Source organism: Elephas maximus, chromosome 23, assembly GCF_024166365.1.
Source record: "Elephas maximus indicus isolate mEleMax1 chromosome 23, mEleMax1 primary haplotype, whole genome shotgun sequence".
Taxonomy (NCBI): Eukaryota; Metazoa; Chordata; class Mammalia; order Proboscidea; family Elephantidae; genus Elephas; species Elephas maximus.
In genome coordinates, this window is record NC_064841.1 from 45014888 (window position 1) to 45037008 (window position 22121).

At 38.0% G+C, this 22121-nt stretch overlaps 1 protein-coding gene across 5 annotated transcripts in view; it reads right to left on the bottom strand.

Annotated features, from left to right (window-relative positions):
- NMD3 (NMD3 ribosome export adaptor) overlaps nucleotides 1-22121 on the bottom strand; it is a 77724-nt gene that overhangs the window by 50171 nt on the left and 5432 nt on the right. For 4 of the 5 annotated variants that reach the window (XM_049867567.1, XM_049867569.1, XM_049867568.1 and 1 more), the window contains exons 5-10: nucleotides 9551-9631; nucleotides 8678-8806; nucleotides 8569-8586; nucleotides 8311-8401; nucleotides 2564-2642; nucleotides 1622-1718 (exon numbers count right to left, since the gene is read on the bottom strand). In XM_049867567.1, the coding sequence (XP_049723524.1) occupies nucleotides 1622-1718; nucleotides 2564-2642; nucleotides 8311-8401; nucleotides 8569-8586; nucleotides 8678-8806; nucleotides 9551-9631 (495 nt within the window). The remainder of the gene's footprint in view (nucleotides 1-1621; nucleotides 1719-2563; nucleotides 2643-8310; nucleotides 8402-8568; nucleotides 8587-8677; nucleotides 8807-9550; nucleotides 9632-22121) is intronic. The other variant, XM_049867570.1, reaches the window with a different exon arrangement.

A 22121-nucleotide genomic window follows, 5' to 3' on the forward strand; every position in this document is an offset into this window, starting at 1 on the left:
AAAAAACATACATGTCTGGGAGATATTATATTAACCAGTAATGCAATTATCCCTCTGTAAACTATATTAAAATATAAAAGGAATCTGAGTTTTCATTTTAAGCTATATTTTTCACAATCATGGGCTCCTCCACTGAAAGGAACATTCTGTGCATCCTTAATTGCAACTGGCCCAGTATTTTGTTCTTTTTTTAATAAGAGTCTCCAAACACAAATGAAAATACTCCTTATATTACGTATTCCTCTAGTGCTTCTAAGAGTCACTCAAAGCACTTAATACACAAGGTCTTAGTGTGCCCAAACTTTGTGTCAGGAAAATGTTCACTGCTTTAAACCAGGGGTCAGCAAAGTATGACCCTCAAGACAAATTTGGCCCACGACCACCTGTTTTTGTAATCAAGTTTTGTTGGATCACAGGCACAGCCAATCGTTTACATATTATCTACGGCTATTTCTGTGCTTTAATAGCAGACTTGAGTAGTTGCAAGAGAGACTATATGGCTGGCAAAGTCAAAAATATTTACTATCTGGCCCTTTACAGAAAAAGTTTGATAAGCTCCACCATGAATTAGTGATGATAATAGCTTTAAAGCTTTAGAGTCACAGACGTGGAAGCAAATCCTAGCTCCGACATTAGATAACTTTGGTCAGGTCATCTAACCTCAGCTTCAATTTCCTTGTCTTTAAAATGACGGTATGACTTACCTGAGTTATTACCAGAAGTGAACGAGGTTAAAGATACTAAAGTACCTCGATGCTAACTTTATGTAGAACGGTCACAATAAATTAACGCAGTTCTCATTATCAGTAATTTAATACTGACCTATAAGTTCCTACATGCCAGAGACCTCTAGATTACATAATTCTTAGCGCACTGGCTTCTATACAGTGAATTTGTTGAATTTTAATTCATTGATATTTTTTAAGCAAGGTTTTTACCTTACGACAATTAAATGAACTGATAATCTACATTTTAAATGTGTTATTTAGATTATGTTTTTAAATCATAGAAAAGATTCTGATTTCAGTAATACTGTTTAATTTTGGCTCTCCAAAATCCAATCTGCACACACGTTCCATGAAGTGGTTCCTGGATACTTATTTTAACGTTATTTCCTGTTTCAAAATTCTGTGTAACTGCCATGTGTCCACTAATTCGCAAATTTTAAGAAATATGGACCTTTAAAAACTACAACCGGGCCTTTTCATTCTAATTTATAAAAATGAAAACAAAAACCAAATCAAACCCACTGCCATCGAGTCAAGTCCAATTCTGACTCATAGCAACCCTACAGGACAGAGTAAAACTGCCCCACAGAGTTTCCAAGGAGCACCTGGTGGATTCGAACTTCAGACCTTTTGGTTAGCAGCTCTAGCTCTTAACCACTACGCCATCAGGGTTTCCACAAAAATGAAAGGCATGCCAATTTATAATTTTAAGCATGATTTTTTTTTTACATCTTTTTAATGTGGCTAAATGTGTCATGTCAGAAATCACGTTTAAGAAATTATTCTAAATTTTTAACCAACCACAGAAGGAAACCAGGAGTGAATAATTACATATAAACCAGTTAATGACTTCTACTCATGTATAAATATGAATTAAATGAGGAAAAAAATACCTTGCATATTGGAACAATTTCCACAGAAAAAGTACTTTTGTAATTGTACATATTACTATGGATATCCTGAGAGATCAATCTCTGGGATGCTTTGTACCTATTAAGACAAAAAAAGTGAACAGTAATTTAAAGACAACGTCCTTACTTGCCTAGACTCAGCATATTTATTTTTCATCAAATCAAATCAACCATCACTGTCCAAGGTCTGAAACGGCTTCTATGATGCCTACTATGATGAAGCCTAATTTCATCCACTTGCATTTCAAAACTTCCACCAAGTTGACTATGCCCTACCTATTAAACCTTATCTACCAAAAACCTCTAAAACATAGCCTTGGCTCAGACCAACTCAGTCTACACATCAAAAAAACTCCAAACTCACTCCCGTCAAGTCGATTCTGACTCATAGCGACCCTATAGGACAGAGAACTGCCCCGCTAGAGTTTCCAAGGAGTGCCTCGTGGATCTGAACTGCCGAACTTTTGGTTAGCAGCTGTTGCTTAACCATTACACCATTCAGGAGTCTTTGTTCACATGGCTCTCCTAACCTTTCAGTAAAAACTCCACCTATGAAAATTTCCCCATCTTTGGAGCTCAAGTCCTACATCTTTCATGAAGCCTCTCCTCAAAGCACTCTACCCTCACCTTTCCTTTCTCTTATCAAATATTTATGTTGCATGGCTCAGCACTACAGTGCTCTTAACTATCACATCTTAGTTCTAGCTCCTCAAAGAAATTCTTAAATGCTTCTTCAGCTACTATTTACCTTATAGTGGCTAATTCAATAAATACTTACTAAACCCATTACTAGTTGTACAAATAACCCTACTACAATTTAGAATATTTTTAACATAAGACAGTATGTCTAAACCTAAAGAACCAATGTAGCCTACACTTATTCCCAGCTCCTTGAATTCAGTCATATTCAGGTTTCGAACATACCTGCAGGGAACTGTACACTGAAGAAACTCTACCATCTTCTGAGCATGCTGTTTTGAGGAATAGTAGAAATCCAGACCATCTTTATTAAAAAAAAAAAAAAAGGCCCACATGAAAATAACCACAAAATAAGATTTTCCTCCACCAACATGACTACGTTACAAATTAAATCCACATTAAACAACAAAATCAAAATACTAGAAAAAAACATACTATGTTGTGGCCACAACAGATCAGGAACACCATTTAAGATTAATTTGGCAAAAGGATGGGCAAAATAAATCTGAGAAATGCTAGTAAAGGAAAACAAAATTCAAATTTTAACTTCAGAGAAAATCAATTCGATGCCAAAGAGGGAAGAAAAAACACCAAACAGAACAAGGGCATTTTATGTAATAAATGGAACAATCTACCAAGAAGATAATATGCTAATAACTTAGCATTGAGATGAATAAAATAAAGACTATTAAAAAGAAAAGAAAAAATTAACAAATGTTAACAAATACACAATCTTTATGGGAAATGGAAATACGTTTCTCTCAAAACAGAAATGATCAAATTGACAAAAAATAATTAGGATACAGAGAACTTGAATTCAACTGTCAAAGTTGATTTAATCAAGATGTATATAACAGTCCCAAAAAAGAATACATATTACTTTGAAATATTCATAAAACTTTCATAAGATAATCATGAACTAAGAATAAAAAAAAAAATTCAATAAATTCCAAAAGGTAAAAATTACAAGAAACAGCATTATCCAATCACAATGCAGCAGCATTAAAACTCAGCAACAAAAGGAGAGCCAAAAGCAAAACTATCTGTTAAAAAATATTTAAACATTCTCGTAAATAACTCAACTAAATAATAAAATTACCTAGAATAGTCAAAACAATTTTTAAGAAATTAAAAAAATGCATCTTCTTAATTTCAAAACTCACTATAAAGTTAAGCAATCAAGACAGTGTGGTACTGGCATAAGAATAAATATACAGATCAGTACAACAGGCCTAAGTGCAGGGGCTGATTAGCCAAAAAGCAAGGAAAACACGAGCTTACTTGTGCTTCCTTACTAATCTGTAGTGATCAATTTCACATGGTTTCACCACATAATGTGTAAGTAAGCACAAGTAAGCCCATGCTTGCCTTGCTTACTGGGTCACCTTCCCCTGTCAGTGATTGTAAATTTGAAAAGAGGTTTTGATTTTGTAGGAAGGTGCTGTGGGGTTGCGAGACAGACAGATGCCAGCCATACCTAGTAGCAGAATCTTTGATGTGGTGAAAAATGTGAAATTGTTCACTACAGATGATCTGATAAGCAAGGTAAGCACCATGCTTACCTTGTTTATTGGAAAATCCACCCCTACCTAAATGTAAGAGCTAAAACTGTAAAATTATTTTAAAAAATCCATAGGAGAAAATCCTTATGACCTGAGTTAGGCAAAAAGTTCTTAAATACAACACCAAAAGCATGATAGATAAAAGAAAAAAAAAATGATAAATTGGACTTCATCCAAATTTAAAACTTTTGCAATTCAAAAGTCACCATTAAAAAGAATGAAAAGATAAGCTATAGACTAGAAGAAAACATCTGCAAATTACGTACGTGATAAGAGACTTGCATCCAGAATACATAAATAAAGAACATCAACAATTCAGTAAGATGGACAATCCAATCCAAAAATGAGCTAAATATTTGAAAGATGATATACCCATTCCTGTCAAGTCGATTCTGATTCATAGCGACCCTATAGGCCAGAATAGAACTGCCCTGTAAGGTTTCCAAGGCCGTAATCTTTACAGAAACAGACTGCCACATCTTTCTCCCACAGAGGGGCTGTTGGGTTCAAACCACCAACCTTTCAGTTAGCAGCCAAGGGCTTAAGCACTGCGCAACCAGGGCTCCTTAAAAAGATACAGCAATGGCTAATAAGCTCACAAAAAGATGCTCAACATCATTACCAAAAAAAGCCAAACTCGTTGCCATCAATTTGATTTCAACTCATAGCGACCCTATACTATAAGACAGAGTAGAACTGCCCCAAAGGTTTCCAAGGAGCGGCTGGTGGATTCGAACTGCCAATCTTTTGGTTAGCAGCTGAGTTCTTAATCACTGCACCATCAAGAATACACATTCTTTACGAAAAAAAAACCAAACCCATTGCCGCCAAGTCGATTCCAACTCATAGCGGCCCTACAGGACAGAGTAGGACTGCCCCACAGAGTTTCCAAGGAGAGCCTGGTGGACCCGAACTGCAGACGCTTTGATTAGCAGCTGTAGCACTTAGCCACTACACCACCAGCGTTTCCGGTAGGGAAACGCTAATTAAAACCACACTGACGTATCACTTCATACCCTCTAGAATGGCTCTAATCAAAAAGACAGACAATAACAAGTGTTGATGAAGATCTGAATAAAATGGAACCCTCAAATGTTGTGGGAATGTAAAATAGCACAGCCACTTTGGAAACAGTGTGACAGTCTTTTAAAAAGATAAATACAAATTTACCATACGATTCTCTCAATTCCACACCTACATAAGTACTCAAGAGGTGCTTGCTGAGGGCAAAGGAAATACAGAATGGGTAGTAGAAAAAAAAAAAAAATTTTTTTTCTTTTTTTTTTTTTGGGTAGTAGAAGTAGCTATAAATACCAGCTACAGAGCCAACATGATACTGAAAAGAAAATTTATAACCTTAAGTATAGTTATTAGAAATTTAAATAAACTTTCAATTAATTCAAACAAAATAAAACTAAAGTAGAATTCAGTGACAAAGCAAAAATTAAGAAAAATAAGACTTTTCAATAAAATGAAAGCTAATTCTTAAGGAAAAAATAACTAACAGATAAAACTTTGGCAAGTCTGACCTAGGGGAAGGGGCGAGAAAAGACAAACATTAGGAACAAGAGGACTATTGTGGATGAAACTGAACATGAGAATGTATTACGTTCAATTTTATACCAAGAATGTCAAAAGCTAGGTGAAATGATTTCTTAGAAAATGCTATCAAAATTGATTCAAGAAGAGGTAGAAAACCTGAAAGCTATTAATGATCTTAAAAGAAACTAAAAGGATTTATACCCCTTTCCAATAAGGCACCAAATGGTGGATGGTTTAGTGGGCAGGTTCTTATAAACCTTCAAGAGGTAGATTAACCCTAAGTAGAAAATAACAGATACCAAGATTGGGCAGAATAGCATGAAGTATGTAAAAGTATGTATGTATATGTATCAAATAGAAACTTAAAATAAACATCATACTTAGGGGTGTCGATTCCAACTCACGGGGACTCTTCAGGACAGACTAGAACTGCCCCATAGTGTTTCCAAGGAGCGGCTGGTAGATTCCAACTGGTAGATTCTAACCTTTTGGTTAGTAGCCGAGCTTTTAACCACTGGGCCACCAGGGGTCCTTTTATCCACTAAGTCAGCAAAAATCAGAAAGGCCAATACAGTCTTATTCAGTAGTTGGCAAGTGTGTGAATAAATGAGAACTCTCATTGTGATGAGAATGTAAACTGCCACTATTTTAAGACAATCTACCAGTACTGATGAAAATTTAAAATTTGGATACTCTTATCTAGTAATTTCAATTCTGAAAATCAATTCCACAGAAATACCACTACACATGCACAAAAGTACAAAACGATATTCACTACAGTGCTATTTGTAGCAAAAAAATGGAACAACTTCCAAGCCCATTAATAAGGAAATCATTAAACATACATTACAAAATGAGTATCATGTAGCAGATAAAAACAACAAAACAGAACTATATGATGGGGAAATATTTATAAATACACTAAGAAAGCAAGTCACAGAACATTACAGAATGATCCCACATATGAGGGGAAACAACCACTATCACCACAGTTTACACACAGACATACAGATAATATATTCTATTTTAAGTGGCTATCTCTGGTGAAGACAAGTGAATGAGGGGGAAGGGGGAAATTCTTTATCCATATATACTTCAATGTTTGAATTTTTATAATTTTAAAAACAAAGTTAAAAATAAACAAGCAAGTCATCTAAATCAACATCAAGAACGGGGAGGAGGGGGACGGGACAGGACAAATTACTTTTTCTGGATGAAAGAATTCTTAAATTTGCAATGCTTGGTTTTGAAAGTGATCCCAAAACTATATCCCATATGTACCTGAGTCTTTTTGCTACCAAAAAATTCCAACAGTGTGGAGCTATTTCTGCAATGGTGATAAACTACAGTAATAGTGTTTTGCTTCCTCAGTTAAAATATTTGGGTCTCATTATCCCTAAAGAGTTACTTAAAACACAGTTACTCAAAACAAAGATGCATTTTTCTGCCTGGTGGCTAGCCAGAAATAACCAGTTAAACAGGCAGTAGGATCCACAAGTGTTTGGCTGCTAACCAAAAGGTCAGCAGTTCAAACCTACCAACCACTTGGCAGGAGAAAGATGTGGCAGTCTGCTTCCATAAAGATTACAGCCTTGGAAACCCTATGGGGCAGTTCTACTCTGTCTATATAGGGTTCCTATGGGTTGGAACTGACTTCAAGGTAATGGGGTAGGAAGCTGTGTTTCATTGATTTAGAATAATAACCCTACGGGTAATACACTCAGGTTTCAGATGGAAGCCTTACAATATTCATTCATTTATTGCAATATTAATTTAAAGATCCAAGACCACACACTTCTAACGACTTTTCTCGACACATAAAAAACAAATGAGTAATAGACCAGTAAGTACCAGTGGAATTCAAAGTTTTAAACTAAAAAGTATAATTTAAGAACTTGGCGATTGCTTCACAACAGCTAAAAAGTAAAATCACAACAGCTATCTCAAAACCTATACTTTAGAAAGACACTAGGAAAACAAAGCATGTCCACCAGTAGCAAGCACTACCCCACAACACTAACCTATAGCAAGAGGCTAGAGTTTGCCAAAGGATATTTATATTTCACAGTATTATTAAGCAAATATTTATCCAACATTTAATATATATAAGAACTATGCTACATCAACAATAAATGCTAAGACAGTACAAGCCCTAACAGGCCATTATGAAATTATGCAAAAATTTTAAAATTCTATCTTCAAGAAATCTATGATTTGTATGTTTATTGAGTTTAGGCTTCTGAATTGACGCATCCATCACAAACGCCTCTAAGCATATAAAAAACATAAAACCATTATAAAAGAACTTACAGATCTCAAAAATAATTATTTTCTTCCAACCAAACTGATCTCTGCATAAAATAAATCCAAGATGAATTTTCTGTAACAGCACTTTACTCTCCATTATTGTAGTCACTGGGTTACTCATCTGGCTATCCTATCAGACAAAATCCATCTGGCTATCCTATCAGACAAAATCTACTGAGGGCAGGGACTAACATTCTAACCAAACTGGATGGGGTGGGGGAACTTCAAAGAAAAAAATCTTAATTCTAGATATGTGCTATCCAACACAGTAGCCACTAGCCACGTGTGGCTATTTAAATGTGAATTTTAATTAACTAAAATTGAAAATTAAAAATTCAGCTTCTCAATTGCACTAGCCACATTTCAAAAGCTCAAGAGCCACATGTGGCTAGTGGCTACTATACTGGATGGTTCAGATAGAGAACTAAGATTTTTTCTTGCCTGGAGAAAGTTATTTTGGACAATACTATTCCAGGTATTATCAGTAAAGATAAAAACTTACTTAGGTAAGCTGAAATAAAATTTTGACACAATTTCAAATGCTTTTAAATTTTAACTCACCATGACTCTCTTTGACACGAAGTGTGTTCTGATGCATTCCATATTTCAAAATCAATTGTTCAAGATAGTAGAAAGTCTTTTTGTGCAAGGTCTAAATATAAATGCACTGTCAGATCAATAGATCAAATGCAAAAAAAAAACAGTCATACCATCTGCAGATATGGCACACTTATTTTTTAAAACAAAAACAACTGTAAAGATTATCTAAAATGTAACAGTGATCAATTTCCAAAAGTGAATGCTCCAAGACATAATTACCCCTGGAGTCTGAAGTATCTGAAAAGGAAAAGGAAGCTTTACTAGCTGTTTATACTGACAAAAATAAAATACAAGATGGAGAATTCACTCATGACCCTTCTCTCATTACCTTTTGCCTCACTTGAACTACAGCCTTCCAGAAATCCTTAGCTTCTACTCTATGGCAATCTCCACACATTTGAGACTGGATAACATAATCCACCATAAACACTTGCTGAAGGATAGCGCCGTTCATCACCTGATAAAGACAATTCATACTCTTTCATTCCTTTATTTCTGTTAAATAGCAAATATTTCTCTTAAGAGATGATGCTTTAATATTTAATTTAAAATCTTTTTTCATGAATGCTATGAGGGTATCAATAAAAAACCAGTTAAATGTAAAGTCATATGAATGAATCATACTATTTCAAGAAATTCATGCAGGCTTAATTTAATTCCTAGTGTTTATAAGATTAACATTTAAATTATAATTGAAGTGGTTGTGAGGATATTCTTTGAAGAATTATATATATATCAAGACAAAACTCTCGAAAAAGAAAACATTCCTTAATATTTCTCAAGCTTAGCCAACTATCAGAAATCACCTGGGAAGCTTTTTAAATATACACATTCCTGGGCTTTACATCCAGAAATTTTGATTCAGTTACTGTGAGTCATGACAAGCAAGTTTGAGAATCAGTGCTTTAGCTGACATAAATTTATTTTTTCCTAGTAAAAATGGCACTGAAAAGGTGATCTTAGCCCACTCAGCATCAGCAATGGCTGTTCTTCCTAGTGACCTCATCATTTGTGCAGATGATCCAAAAAACAAGGGCTAAAAAGTAAGAATTCATTATTTTCCTTTTCACCTGTTCTAGGCATGAAATAAATTAACCACTAGGCCTTCCCTCTCTCTACCTACAATTTAACCATGCTGAGAGAACGTGTCCACACATGGACTCGACGGCACTGGGCGGGAGAGAATGTGTACCGTGCTTACCTCTTTCTGAATTGTGAGTTTAACTTTAAGTCTCTTAGAATGGGGCTCAGTCCAAATAAAACCTGCATCTACAAGTCGTACCTTCAATAGAACACAAGCAGAAAGAAATATAAGTTCCCACCTGAGAAGAAATGATATGAAAGAATAATTCAACAACTGAAAGATTTTGTAAGATGCTTAAGGAATTTGTGATTAGCATCACTACACACTATTATCACTAAAGAAAGATTCACCATCAGAGGTAGGGCAGCAATAACAACAACTAAAAGTACAACTCAATGACTGCAATTAGTATAATCCATGCAAAAACATTAAAAGATTAGCATAGGGAAAAAAATCCTTTTCTCTAAAAAGTATACTGCTCTTTGGATGGAAATTATATTTTTTAGAAGAAAGCAAGGACCTAGTGACCTTATCATCCACTAGAAACCTCACAAACAAGTTTCCACTTGGTTTATTCCCATATATTAGATACATTCTTGTGGGTTTTTTTTTTGTTGTTTTTTGTTTTTTTTTTAAAGAATGGACACTTGTCAGAAGGAGTCTCATGCACTGAATACTGAACACGTAACAAGAACTCACTGCTGAGTCAGCAGCATCTTCAGAGGCCAAAATCAGTTTGCTATGTGTAGTGAACTGAACACAGCTCAATATGACTGGAATGAGTATACAAACTGCAAGGGAGATGGGCGAGATGAGAACAAAGATGTGAACACAGACCAGACCCTGCAGAATCTTACGACATGCTCATCTGAGGGTACTGAGGACCAGATAATCAAATCTGCATTCGAAACAATCACTCTGGCTGCTATGGGAAGAAGTGATTAGAGAACAAGGATGAAGGCTGTTGCAAAAATCTAGGCATGAGTTATAGGTACCCTGAACTAAGGAAGAGAAGCACTGGAAATACCAGAAGCAGAAAGATCCAATAGCTACTTAAAAGGTAAAATATAGGACATAATGCTAACTGGATATAGGAAAGAGAAAGAGAACAGACTTGAAAATGATGCCTGAGTATCCAGATTGGGCACCTAGGTAGTACTATTTTTCTGACCCAAGTACGTTGCTTACTGGGTAATCCATCCCTGAATCTACTGTGACCTACAAATGATTCGTCCTACCACAACTATTCCTCACCTTCTAAATGCCAACAGTACCTCAGCTTAATTTCAAAGTCAATCATCAAAATCATTCCGACGAACACACTCTCAAATCCCTTGGTCCTTCTCTCACTTTATACCTTTAGTCACTTGGCTAAATCATAATGTTGCTTAAGTCTAATGCCTTGCCTGCTCTATGCCTTACCTGTGCTGCTGATGTAGCCAGAGAAACAAATACACTATGCTTGACTACTCTTACTTTAAATAATCCTTAGTGCTACCAAGCAATCACACACTGTTCCAGTGCATTCACTCTCCTACTCTCGTAAAGGACTAGTTCATACCTTCTCCTCTCTCTCTCCTCTAACATCCAATACCTTCTTCCTTCACTGCTGCTGCGTATACCTGTTTTCTCAATTAAAAAAAAAAAAAGAGGAATCAAGAGAATCTCCACAAGCTCCCATTTATCAACACCTTCCCTCCTGTTATCACAAATGAACTGTCCACACTTCTATCAAGACCAACTATTGGGAGACAGATCTTTCTTTTGTTCTATGAAATACTCTAGGCTTCCAAAATGGTGTCTGGCAGAAAATTAAGTGCTAAATATTTGTTGAACGACTAAATTAACAAACAATTGTATTTTTCCACTAGCGTGCTATAGCTCATGTCTTTCCCACTTCTTAAGGACATTCCCCATGCCAATTACTGCCTCCTTGCAGCTTCACAAACTTTTCCTTTTGTACTGGATCATTACCAGACAGCTTACAAATATATTGTTACAGCTCGCATCTCAAAAAAAGATGTGCTCCTTCCCAACTTGTGCCTCCAGTCACTGCCCTACTTCTTTGTTCCCTTTTACAGCAATCTTAAATGCACTGTCTATTCACCTATTCCTCATTTATCAACTATCTTATTATGAAACATTTTACAATAGTAAAAAATCCGAATTAACGAAGCAACAGCTGCGGACCATTCCCTCCCTTGAGGAGGGTCTCCAAGCGGCCTCCAGGAAGCTGGGCCGTACTGCCCCATGGCCCCAACTCCCTCCTGCCAGTAGGGCCACTGTGTCCACCTGCCATATGGGTCCAGCCTCCTCCATGGTGTTTGCGTGCAGGCAGCTCTGCGCCAGCGGGCACCTGGTCTGGGTTCCCAGCTCCTATGCGACCTGAGGCCCTGCAGTTCAAAACTGCTGTGGGATACGAGGGAGGAAATAAAGAGGCAACGGAGAGGGTGTTTGGAAGAAATGCATGACAGTTTAATGACATCCTAAAAGTGAGCTGAACTGGGCCTGAAGCCTCCGCCTCAGTGTGGTTGGGTGTGCAGCTGGGCTGCCTTTGCCCTCACAGGAAGCCCTGGGCCTCAGTGACTCACCAGGCCCAGGGGACAACCAGGCTCCAGGATCATGTTGAATGGGAAGATTTGGCCCAGTACAGCAGAGAGGTGAAGTGGTTAAGCTGTGGGCCCTCCAGTCACACAGCCCAGCTTTAACCAACTGTGTCTTCTCCAAGCCTCCTTCTCCTCAGAGGAACAGTCCATAACTCAACTCATCACAATAATGAGCATAAAAGTAAATCTGTTATTATTTCTACAATCATATTTTCTAAATAAAAAAAACTGGACAAATGGATGGTCTGAAAACAGAAAAAAAAAAAAAATCCTCCATTTTCATACAGCGCCAGTTTTCACATAACAGCCTGATCTTTGGTACCTAATCATGTCAATGAGTGAGGAGTGGGTAAGTGGGTGTGTAGTACTTTCTGCCTCCAATTCCTCTCCTACTCCCTTCATTAACATTCAAACCAGGTCTTTATCCCTACCACTCAACAGAAGCTGCTTATCAAGGTCACTACTGACTTCCTGATTGCTAAATCCACAGAACTCATCTTAGTTGACCCAGCAGCTGCAAATGACAGAGCTAACCACTCCCTTCTTGAAACACTCCCTTGCTTTCCAGAACAAACACCACACTCACCTAATTTTCCTCCTGCCTCACCACTAGTGCTCCTTTTCAGTCTCTTTTGCTGGTTCCTCCTCATCTTCACCAACTTTTATCATTAAAGGGCCCCAGAACTCAGTCTTCAAATTTCCTCCCTTCTTTATCAAAACTAACTCCCTCGGGTAATCTCATGGCTTTAAATACCATCTATACCTCGAATTTATCATCACCACCCTGGACTACTCTGCTTATTTATCCAACTCCCTATTCCCTCTGGAAACCCCTGTGGCATAGTGGTTAAGTGCCATGGCTGCTAGCCAAAAGGTCGGCAGTTTGAATCCAAGAAGTGTTCCTTGGGAACTCTACAGGGCAGTTCCACTCTGTCCTACAGGGTCACTATGAGTGGGAATCAACTCACCACAATGGGTTTTTTCTTTTTTTCTTCCTACTCCTCCTGAAGCTTTTCCTACACCTTACTAACAGCAATTCCTTCCTTCTAGTTGTTCAGGACCAAAACCCTGGAAGATACCCTTAACTCTCCCACCTCACACATGTATCATGCTACGTCAGTAAATCCTACTGACCACCTTCAAAACAGATCCAGAATTTGTCCACTTCTCACCAGCTCCACTGCTGATCCAAATGCCATTATTTCTCATCATGATTGTTACAATCACTCCCTAAGATCCTTCAAAATATAACAACTGATGGGATTCTGACAAAACATCAGTCACATCATCTCACTACTCTGCCTTATACCCTGTACACCCATCACACTCAGAGTAAATACTAGTCCTTACAAGGACCTACAAAGCCTGACATACTCTGACCTTCCAAGACTTCTCTGACTTCATCCCAACTAATCTTCCCCTTACCACTCCACTCTAAGCTGCACTGCCATGCTTCTGCCTCTGGCCTCTACGCTTCTTGCTTCTTTCCCTGTACCCATAATGTTCTTGCTCCACATTTCTGCAGACTCCCTTCCTCACTGCCTTTACTGTTTACTCAAATGTTACTTATCAGTGAGGCCCTCCCTAACTGCCCTATTTTAAGTTGCAACCCTTCCCTACACATTCTTATCCACTTTCTAACTTTAATTTTCTCCACCTTTAATATACCATATAGTATACTTATTTAATTTTGTTCATTGCCTACTCCACATCCCTCAACTAGAAAATAAGCTCGCTAAGACAAAGATTTGTCTCTCTTATTCACTGCTGTATCCCAACACTAAAAACAATTTCGCACAGTTAGCACTTAATAAACATCTGCTGAATGAACTGATGAATTCCTAAGGCTCACTGTACATTTGACAAATGTTTGCAATATAAGGGCAAAAGACCAATGTACACAAAAAACTGAGTGGAGAGGGGAGAGGGCTGAGATAAATCAGGGAATAGAAGGAAACCTTAAAAAAAAAATCCTGTTATCAAAATTATTCAGGAAAAAAAATCACGGAAAGATTGCATTAAGAACATGAAACATGAGGCGGGGCCAAGACGGCTGAGTAGTCAGATGCTTCTGGTGATCCCTGTCAGAAAAAAGTCCTGAAAAAACAAGTGAAGCAATTATATATATTACAAGCTAGGAGCCCTGAACATCAAAGGCAAAGTTAGGAAATCAGACTGAGCGGCAGAGGAAGGGAGAGATGGTTCAGAAGCAGTGAGGAGTTGCCCGACCTAACTCAGCAGGAACCAGTGCCCCTCAGGCAGGATCCCCTGGCGCGACCACACGGCAGGGCTGGTGGTAGGGTTCGGGACGTGGTTTCCTCAGGGCGAGACAGCAAGCTGCACAGTCTACTCATGCTTCCAGAATCAAAGAAGAACAGTACTCTAGATAAAAGATAAGTACTTGCATTTAATTTACTGCACCCCCAACCTCCAAGCTGGCTTCAGTGGCTGTCGATTTCCCTGGGCCAGAATTAGGTTCTGCTGCGTGTACTGGGCCATTCTCCTGGACTTGGAGAAGGAATAAATTAACAATTTGTGGAAAAGATAATCTGCCGACTCCCCTAAGCTGGGACCAAAAGGCAGAAGAGGCTCCAGGCCAGGAACAAATGGTCCATGGACTCTGAATAATTTTCATCCCTGCAGGGACCTATATGGGCCCATTTCAGGAGCTTAGGCACCTGATGGCAGATTGCAACAGTGTATATGCCTGAGATCTGATTTCAATTGTTTCAGCTGTGCAGTGGAGAGGCAAGTTTTTGATGTTTGACACCACTCTGCCTATTAAACAGGGGCCTCACCTACCCACACAAGGGGCCTGATGACTGGTGGCTCCACCCATGTTACCTAGTGACAGCAACACAGGTCCAAGAATAAGTGGTGCCTCCAAGGCCTTACAACTAAAAGCACCGGATGCCCACGATCTGGATGAAGAACGCACCCACTTGTGCACTCTAGGGGACAGGGACGTGCTTTCCTCACAGACTCTCGGGGGACGGCTGTCAGCCCTCTGCCTTGCTGAGAGTGTGACCCCCTGCACCAACCAGATACCTCTGCCTACACCAATCACCCCCACTCCTCTAAAACTGTAGGACAGAGCTTGCACCACACACTTTATGACCAACTACCTGGACAGCCGAGTTGAATCCACACTAGAAAAGTGAATGGACTCCTGGGCTCATATACCTGGCAACATCTCTAGCCATCTTCAAAGGGGCAAAAAATCAAGCTAGGTCACTCAAGCAACCTACTTGGGCATATCGAAATAAAACAAAGCAAGAAGCTAAGACACAGTAGCCGACATAGAAGAAATTAATACAGTATGTTCTAGGTGGTTCAGAGACAATCAATAACAAATCACATGAAGCAGCAGACCATGATCACCTTGAAAAGTTCTCAAAAAAAAAAAAAAAGAATCAAGGAGCATTCCAGATGAAGGGTATTCCTAGAATTATCTGAGGTAGAATACAAAAGATTAATATATGGAACTCTTCAAGAGATCAGGAAAGAGATCGGGTAAAACACAGAACAAGCCAAGAAACAGAAAGATAAAGCAGTTGTGGAAATTAAGAAGGTTATTTAACAGCACAATGAAAAACTTAATAGGCTGCAAGAATCCATAGAGGGACAGCAAACTACAATTTAGAAGATTAAAAATAAAATTTCAGAATTAGACAACTCGGTAGAAAGTCAGAGGAGCAGAACTGAGGAAATGGAAGTCAAAATTAGTGAGACTGAAGAAAAAACGCTTGGCACCAATACATTCAAAAAAAAAAATCAGCTAAAAGAACTTAAAAAACTGAAGAAACCCTAAGTATCATATGGGACTCTACCAAGAGAAATAACCTATGAGTGACTGGAGTGCCAGAACACGTAGGAAGAAGAGAAAATACAAAGAGAATTGTTGAAGATTTGTTGGGAGAACCTTTGCTGATATCACAAACGATGAGATGATAATCTCTCCAAAATGCTCATGAAACCTCACAAAAGGCAGATCCCAAAAGAAAGTCACTGAAACATATTACAATCAAACTTACCAAAACCAAAGAAAAGGAGAGAATTTAAAGAGCAGCTAGGGATAAAAAGTCACCTACAAAGGAGACTCAATGAGAATAAACTCAGACTACTCAGCAGCAGAAACCATGCATGCAAGAAGGCAATGGGATGACATATATAAAGCCTTGAATGAAAAAAATTCCCAGCCAAGAATCATACATCCAGCAAAAGTCTCTCTCAAATACGAAGGTGAAATTAGGAAATTTCCAGATAAACAGAAGTTTAGGGAATTTGAAAAAACCCAAACCAAAACTACAATAAATACTAAACGGAGTTCTTTGGTCAGAAAAATCAATAACATCAGATATCAACCCAAGATTAGAACACAGGACGGAGCAAACAGGATAGTGACCCAGATAGGGAAATCGCAAAAATAAAGATTAAAAAACACTCAAAAAAGGGCAACAGCGATGTCATTATCTAAAAGACGACAACATTAAATCAATAAAGAGGGACTAAAAAATGTAGTCACACATCTTTCACAGGGAGAGGAAGTCAAGGCAATATAAAGAAATAAAAGTTTGGTTTAAACTTGGAAAAACGGGGATAAATACTAAGGTAACCACCAGGGAAACTAATAATCCTACACATCAAAATAAAATACAAGAAAAACATTCTCAGTAAAAACAAAATCATAAACAACGATAAAAAGACAATATATAAAGAAAAACTATGCAGCACAAAAAATTCAGTGGAAAAAAGAAACTGTCAACAACACACAAAAAAAGACATCAAAATCACAGCATTAACTCCTATCTATCCATAAAGATGATGAATGTTAATGGACTAAATGCACCCATAAAGATGCAGGGAGTGGCAAAATGGATTAAAAAAACACGATCCATCTATATGCTGCCTACAAGAGACACACCTTAAACACACAAACTAAAATGCAAAGGATGGAAAAAAAAAATGGATCAAGCAAACAACAATAAAAAAGAGCAGCAATGGCAATACTAAAGACAAAATAGACTTCAAAGTTAAATCCATCATAAAGGATAAGGAAGGACACTAATAATGATTAAAGGGACAATACAGCAGGAGGATATAAAGATATTAAATATTTACACATCCAACAACAGGGCTTCAAGATACATAAAACAAACTCTAACAGTATTGAAAAGTGAGACAATAAAGACACTGAAGATCTAAATACCACAATCAACCAACTTGACCTCACAGACATATACAGGACACTCCACCCAATGGCAGCCAAGTATACTTTCTTTTCCAACACACATGGAACATTCTCTAAAACAGGTAACATATTAGGTCACAGAGCACAGAGCAAGCCTTAACAGAATCCAAAACATCAAAATATTACAAAGCATCCTCTCGGACCACAGAGCCATGAAAGTAGGAAAAAATAACAGAAAAATCAGGAAAAAGCAATCAAACACTTGGAGACGAAACAACACCTTGTTCAAAAAACACTGGGTTATGGAGAAATGAAGGATGGAATAAAGAAATTCATAGAATCCAATGAGAATGAAAACATTTTCTACCAGAACGTTTGGAACATAGCTAAAGCAGTGCTCAGAGGTCACATTATAGCAATAAATGCACACTTTCAAAAGGATCAAAATCAAAGAATTATCCCTACAACTTGAACAGAAGGAGAACAACAGAAGAAACCCTCAGGCACCAGAAGAAAGCAAATAATAAAAATTAAAGCAGAATTAAATGAAACAGAGAACAGAAAAACAAATGGGTTAACAATACTAAAAACTGGTTCTTTGAAAAGATTAACAAAATCAATAAACCAATGGCCAAAATGACAATAGAAAAACAGGAGAGAAGGCAAATAACAGAAATAAGAAATGAGAGAGGCAGACCAAATTGGACCCAACTGAATTTAAAAAATCATACCAGATTACCATGAAACACTGTACTCTTAACAAATTTGAAAACCTAGAGGAAATGGACAAATTTCTAGGAGCACATTGCCTTCCTAAACTAACACAGAGGTAAAACTACTAAAACCCATAACAAAGAGATTGAAAAGGTAATTTAAAAACTACCAACAAAAAAAAAAACCCTGGCCCTGATGGCTTCACTGGAGAATTCTACCAAAATTTCAGAGAAGAGTTAACACCACTACTACTAAAGGTATTTCAAAGATTAGAAAAGGATGGAATACTCCCAAACTCATTCTATGAAGCCAGCATTTCCCTGGTACTAAAACTAGGTAAAGATACCACACAAAAAAAAAAAAATTACAGACCCATATCCCTCATGAACTTAGACACAAAAATTCTCAACAAAATTCTAGCCAATAGAATTAAATAACGTATCAAAAAAATAATTCACCATGGCCAAGTGGGATTCATACCAGGTATGCAGGGATGGTTCAACATTAGAAAAATATGATCGATCATATAAATAAAACAGAAAACAAGAACCACATGATCTTATCAACTAATGCATAAAAAGCATTTGGCAAAATCCAACATCCACTCATGATAAAAACTCTCAGCAAAACAAGAATAGAAGGAAAATTCCCCAACATAATAAACGGCATTTATACAAAGCTAACAGCCAGCATTATCCTAAATGGAGAGAGTCTGAAAGCATTCCCCTTGAGAATGGGAACCAGGGAAGGACGGCCTTTATTACCACTCTTATTCCCAGCCAGAGCATTAGGCTAGATAAAGAAATAAAGGGCATCCAAATTGGTAAGGAAGAAGTAGAAGTATCTCTATTTGCAGATGCCATGATCTTAGACACAGAAAACCCTAAAGAAAACTACTGAAACTAATAGAAGAGTTCAGCAGAGCGTCAGGATACAAGATAAACATACCAAAATCAGTTGGATTCCTCTACACCAACAAAGAGAACTTCGAAGAGGACATAACCAAATCAATACCATTTACAATAGCCCCCAAGAAGATAAAATACTTGGGAATAAATCTAATCGGAGACATAAAAAACCTATACAAAGGAAACTACAAGATGCTACTGCAAGAAACCGAAAGAGACCTACATAAGTGGAAAAACATACCTTGTTCATGGATAGGCAGACTGAACACTGTAAAAATGTCTATTCTACCCAAGGTGATCTATAGATACAATGCAATTCCAATCCAAATTCCAATGACATTTTTTAAAGAGATGGAGAAACAAATTCACCAACTTCATATAGAAGGAAAAGAGGCCCCAGATAAGTAAAGCATTACTGAAGAAGGAGAACAAAGTGGGAGGCCTCACACTACCTGGTTTTAGAACCTATTATACCACCACAGTAGTCAAAACAGCCTGGTACTGGTACAACAGATACAAAGACCAACGGAACGGAATTGAGAATCCAGACATAAATCCATGCACATATGAACAGCTGATATTTGACAAAGACCCCAGAGCAGCTGATATTTGACAAAGACCCCAAAGTCTGTTAAATAGGGAAAAGACAGTCTCTAACAAATGGTGCTGGCATAAGTGGATATCCCTCTGCAAAAAAATGAAACAAGACCCATACCTCACACCATGCACAAAAACGAACTCAAAATGGATCAAAGACCTAAATATAAAATCTAAAATGAAAAAGATCATGGAACAAAAAATAGGGACAATGCTAGGAGCCCTAAGACATGGCATAAACAGTATATAAAACATTACTAACAATGCAGAGGAGAAACTAGATAACTGCGGGCTCCTAAAAATCAAACACCTATGCTCATCCAAAGACTTCACCAAAAGGGTAAAAAGATTACCTACAGACTAGGAAAAAATTTTTGGCTATGAGAAATCCAATCAGTGTCTGATCTCTAAAATCTACGTGATACTGCAAAAACTCAACAACAAGAAGACAAATAACCCAATTAAAAACTGGGCAAAGGATATGAACAGACACTTCACCAAAGAAGACATTCAAGCAGCTAACAGATACATGAGGAAATGCTCATGATCATTAGCCATTACAGAAATACAAATCAAAACTACAATGAGATACCATCACACCCCAGCGATGCTGGCATTAATCCAAAAACACAAAATAATAAATGTTGGAGAGGTTGCAGAGAGACTGGAACACTTACACACTGCTGGTGGAAAGGTAAAATGGTACAACCACTTTGGAAATCCATTTGGCACTTCCTTAAAAAGCCTGAAATAGAACTACCATATGATCTAGCAATCCCAGTCCTTGGAATACATCCTAGAGAAATAAGAACCTTCACACAAACAGATATATGCACACCCATGTTCATTGCAGCACTGTTCACAACAGCAAAAAGATGTAAGCAACCAAGGTGCCCAACACTAGATCAATGGATAAATATACTATGGTACAGTCACATAACGGAATACTACATAATGATAAAGAACAATAATGAATCCACAAAACATCTCAAAACATGGAGGAATCTGGAAGGCATTATGCTGAGTGAAATTAGTTGCACAAGGACAAATACTGTATGAGACCACTATTATAAGAACTCAAGAAATAGTTTAAACAGAGAAGAAAATATTCTTTGATGTTTACAAGGGTGGGGAGGGAGGGAGTAGGGTATTCACTAATTAGTAGTAGACAAGAACTATTTTAGGTGAAGGGAAAGACAACACACAATGTAGAAGAGGTCAACACAACTGGACTAAACCAAAAGCAAAGAATTTTCCTAAACACAACCAAAGGCTTCAGACAAGTAACAGGGGCGGGGGTCTGGGGACCATGGTTCCAGGGGACATCTAGGTCAACTGGCATAACGAAATGTATTAAGAAAACATTCTGAATCCCACTTTGGTGAGTGGCATCTGGGATCCTAAATGCTAGCAAGCGGCAATCTAAGCTGCATCAATTGGCCTCAACCCACCTGGAGCAAAGGAAAATGAAGAGCACCAAAGGCACAAGGTAAGTATGAAACCAAGAGACATAAAGGGCCACATCAATCAGAGACTACAACAGTCTGAGACCAGTAGAACTAGATGGTGCCTGGCTACCACCAATGACTGCCCTGACAGGGAACACAACAGATAATCCCTGATGGAACAGAAGAGTGGGATATAGACATCAAATTCTTGTAAAAAGACCAGACCTAATGGTCTGAGACTAGAAAGACCCTGGAGGTCATGGTCCTAGGACCTTCTGTTAGCCCAAGACTGGAACCATTCCCAAAGCCAACTCTTCAGACAAGGATTGGACTAGATTGTAAGACAGAAAATCATGCTGGTGAGGAGTGAGATTCTTCGCTCAAGCAGACACATGAGGCTTTGTGGGCAGCTCCTGTCTGGAGAGATGAGAAGGCAGAGGGGCACATGAGCTGGCTGAACAGACAGAGGAAATACAGGGTGGAGAGGGGGAGTGTGCGGTCTCATTGGGGGAGAGCAAGTAGGAGTACACAGCAAGGTGTATACACATTTTTGTATGAGAGACTGACTTAATTTGTAAACTTTCACTTGAAGCACTATAAAAAAAGAACATGAAATGCTCTGGAACTTAAAAATATTACTGTCATGTCCCCCAAAAATATGTGTCAACTTGGCTAGGCCATGATTCCTAGTATTGTGTGATCTAACTGTCCTATATGTTACAAATCCTAATCTCTGCCTACGATTAATGAAGCAACATAAGGTTATGTTAATGAGGATTAGGGTAGGATGTAACACCTTTCCTTACTCAAGTCACAGCCCTGATGTATTTGAGAGGAGTTTCCCTGGGGTCTGGCCTGCATCATCTTTCATCTTACAAGAGATAAAAGGAGAGAGAACTAGGCAAAGGGACCTCATTACCACAAAGAAAGAAAAGCTGGGAACAGAGCATGTCCTTTGGACCCGGGGTCCCTGTGCTGAGTAACACCTAGACCCAGGAGAAGATTGATGCCAAGACACATGGACAGCTCCAAGAAACACTCGGCCCACAGATGTTGAAAGGAGACAAGAACTTTCTACAGAGCCTTCCCTTAGAGCTGGTGTCCTGATTTCAGACAACTAGCCTCCTAAACTGTGAGAGAATAAATTTGTTTGTTAAAGCCATCCACTTGTGGTATTTCTGTTATAACAGCAGCACTAGATAACTAGGACAATTACTGTTACTA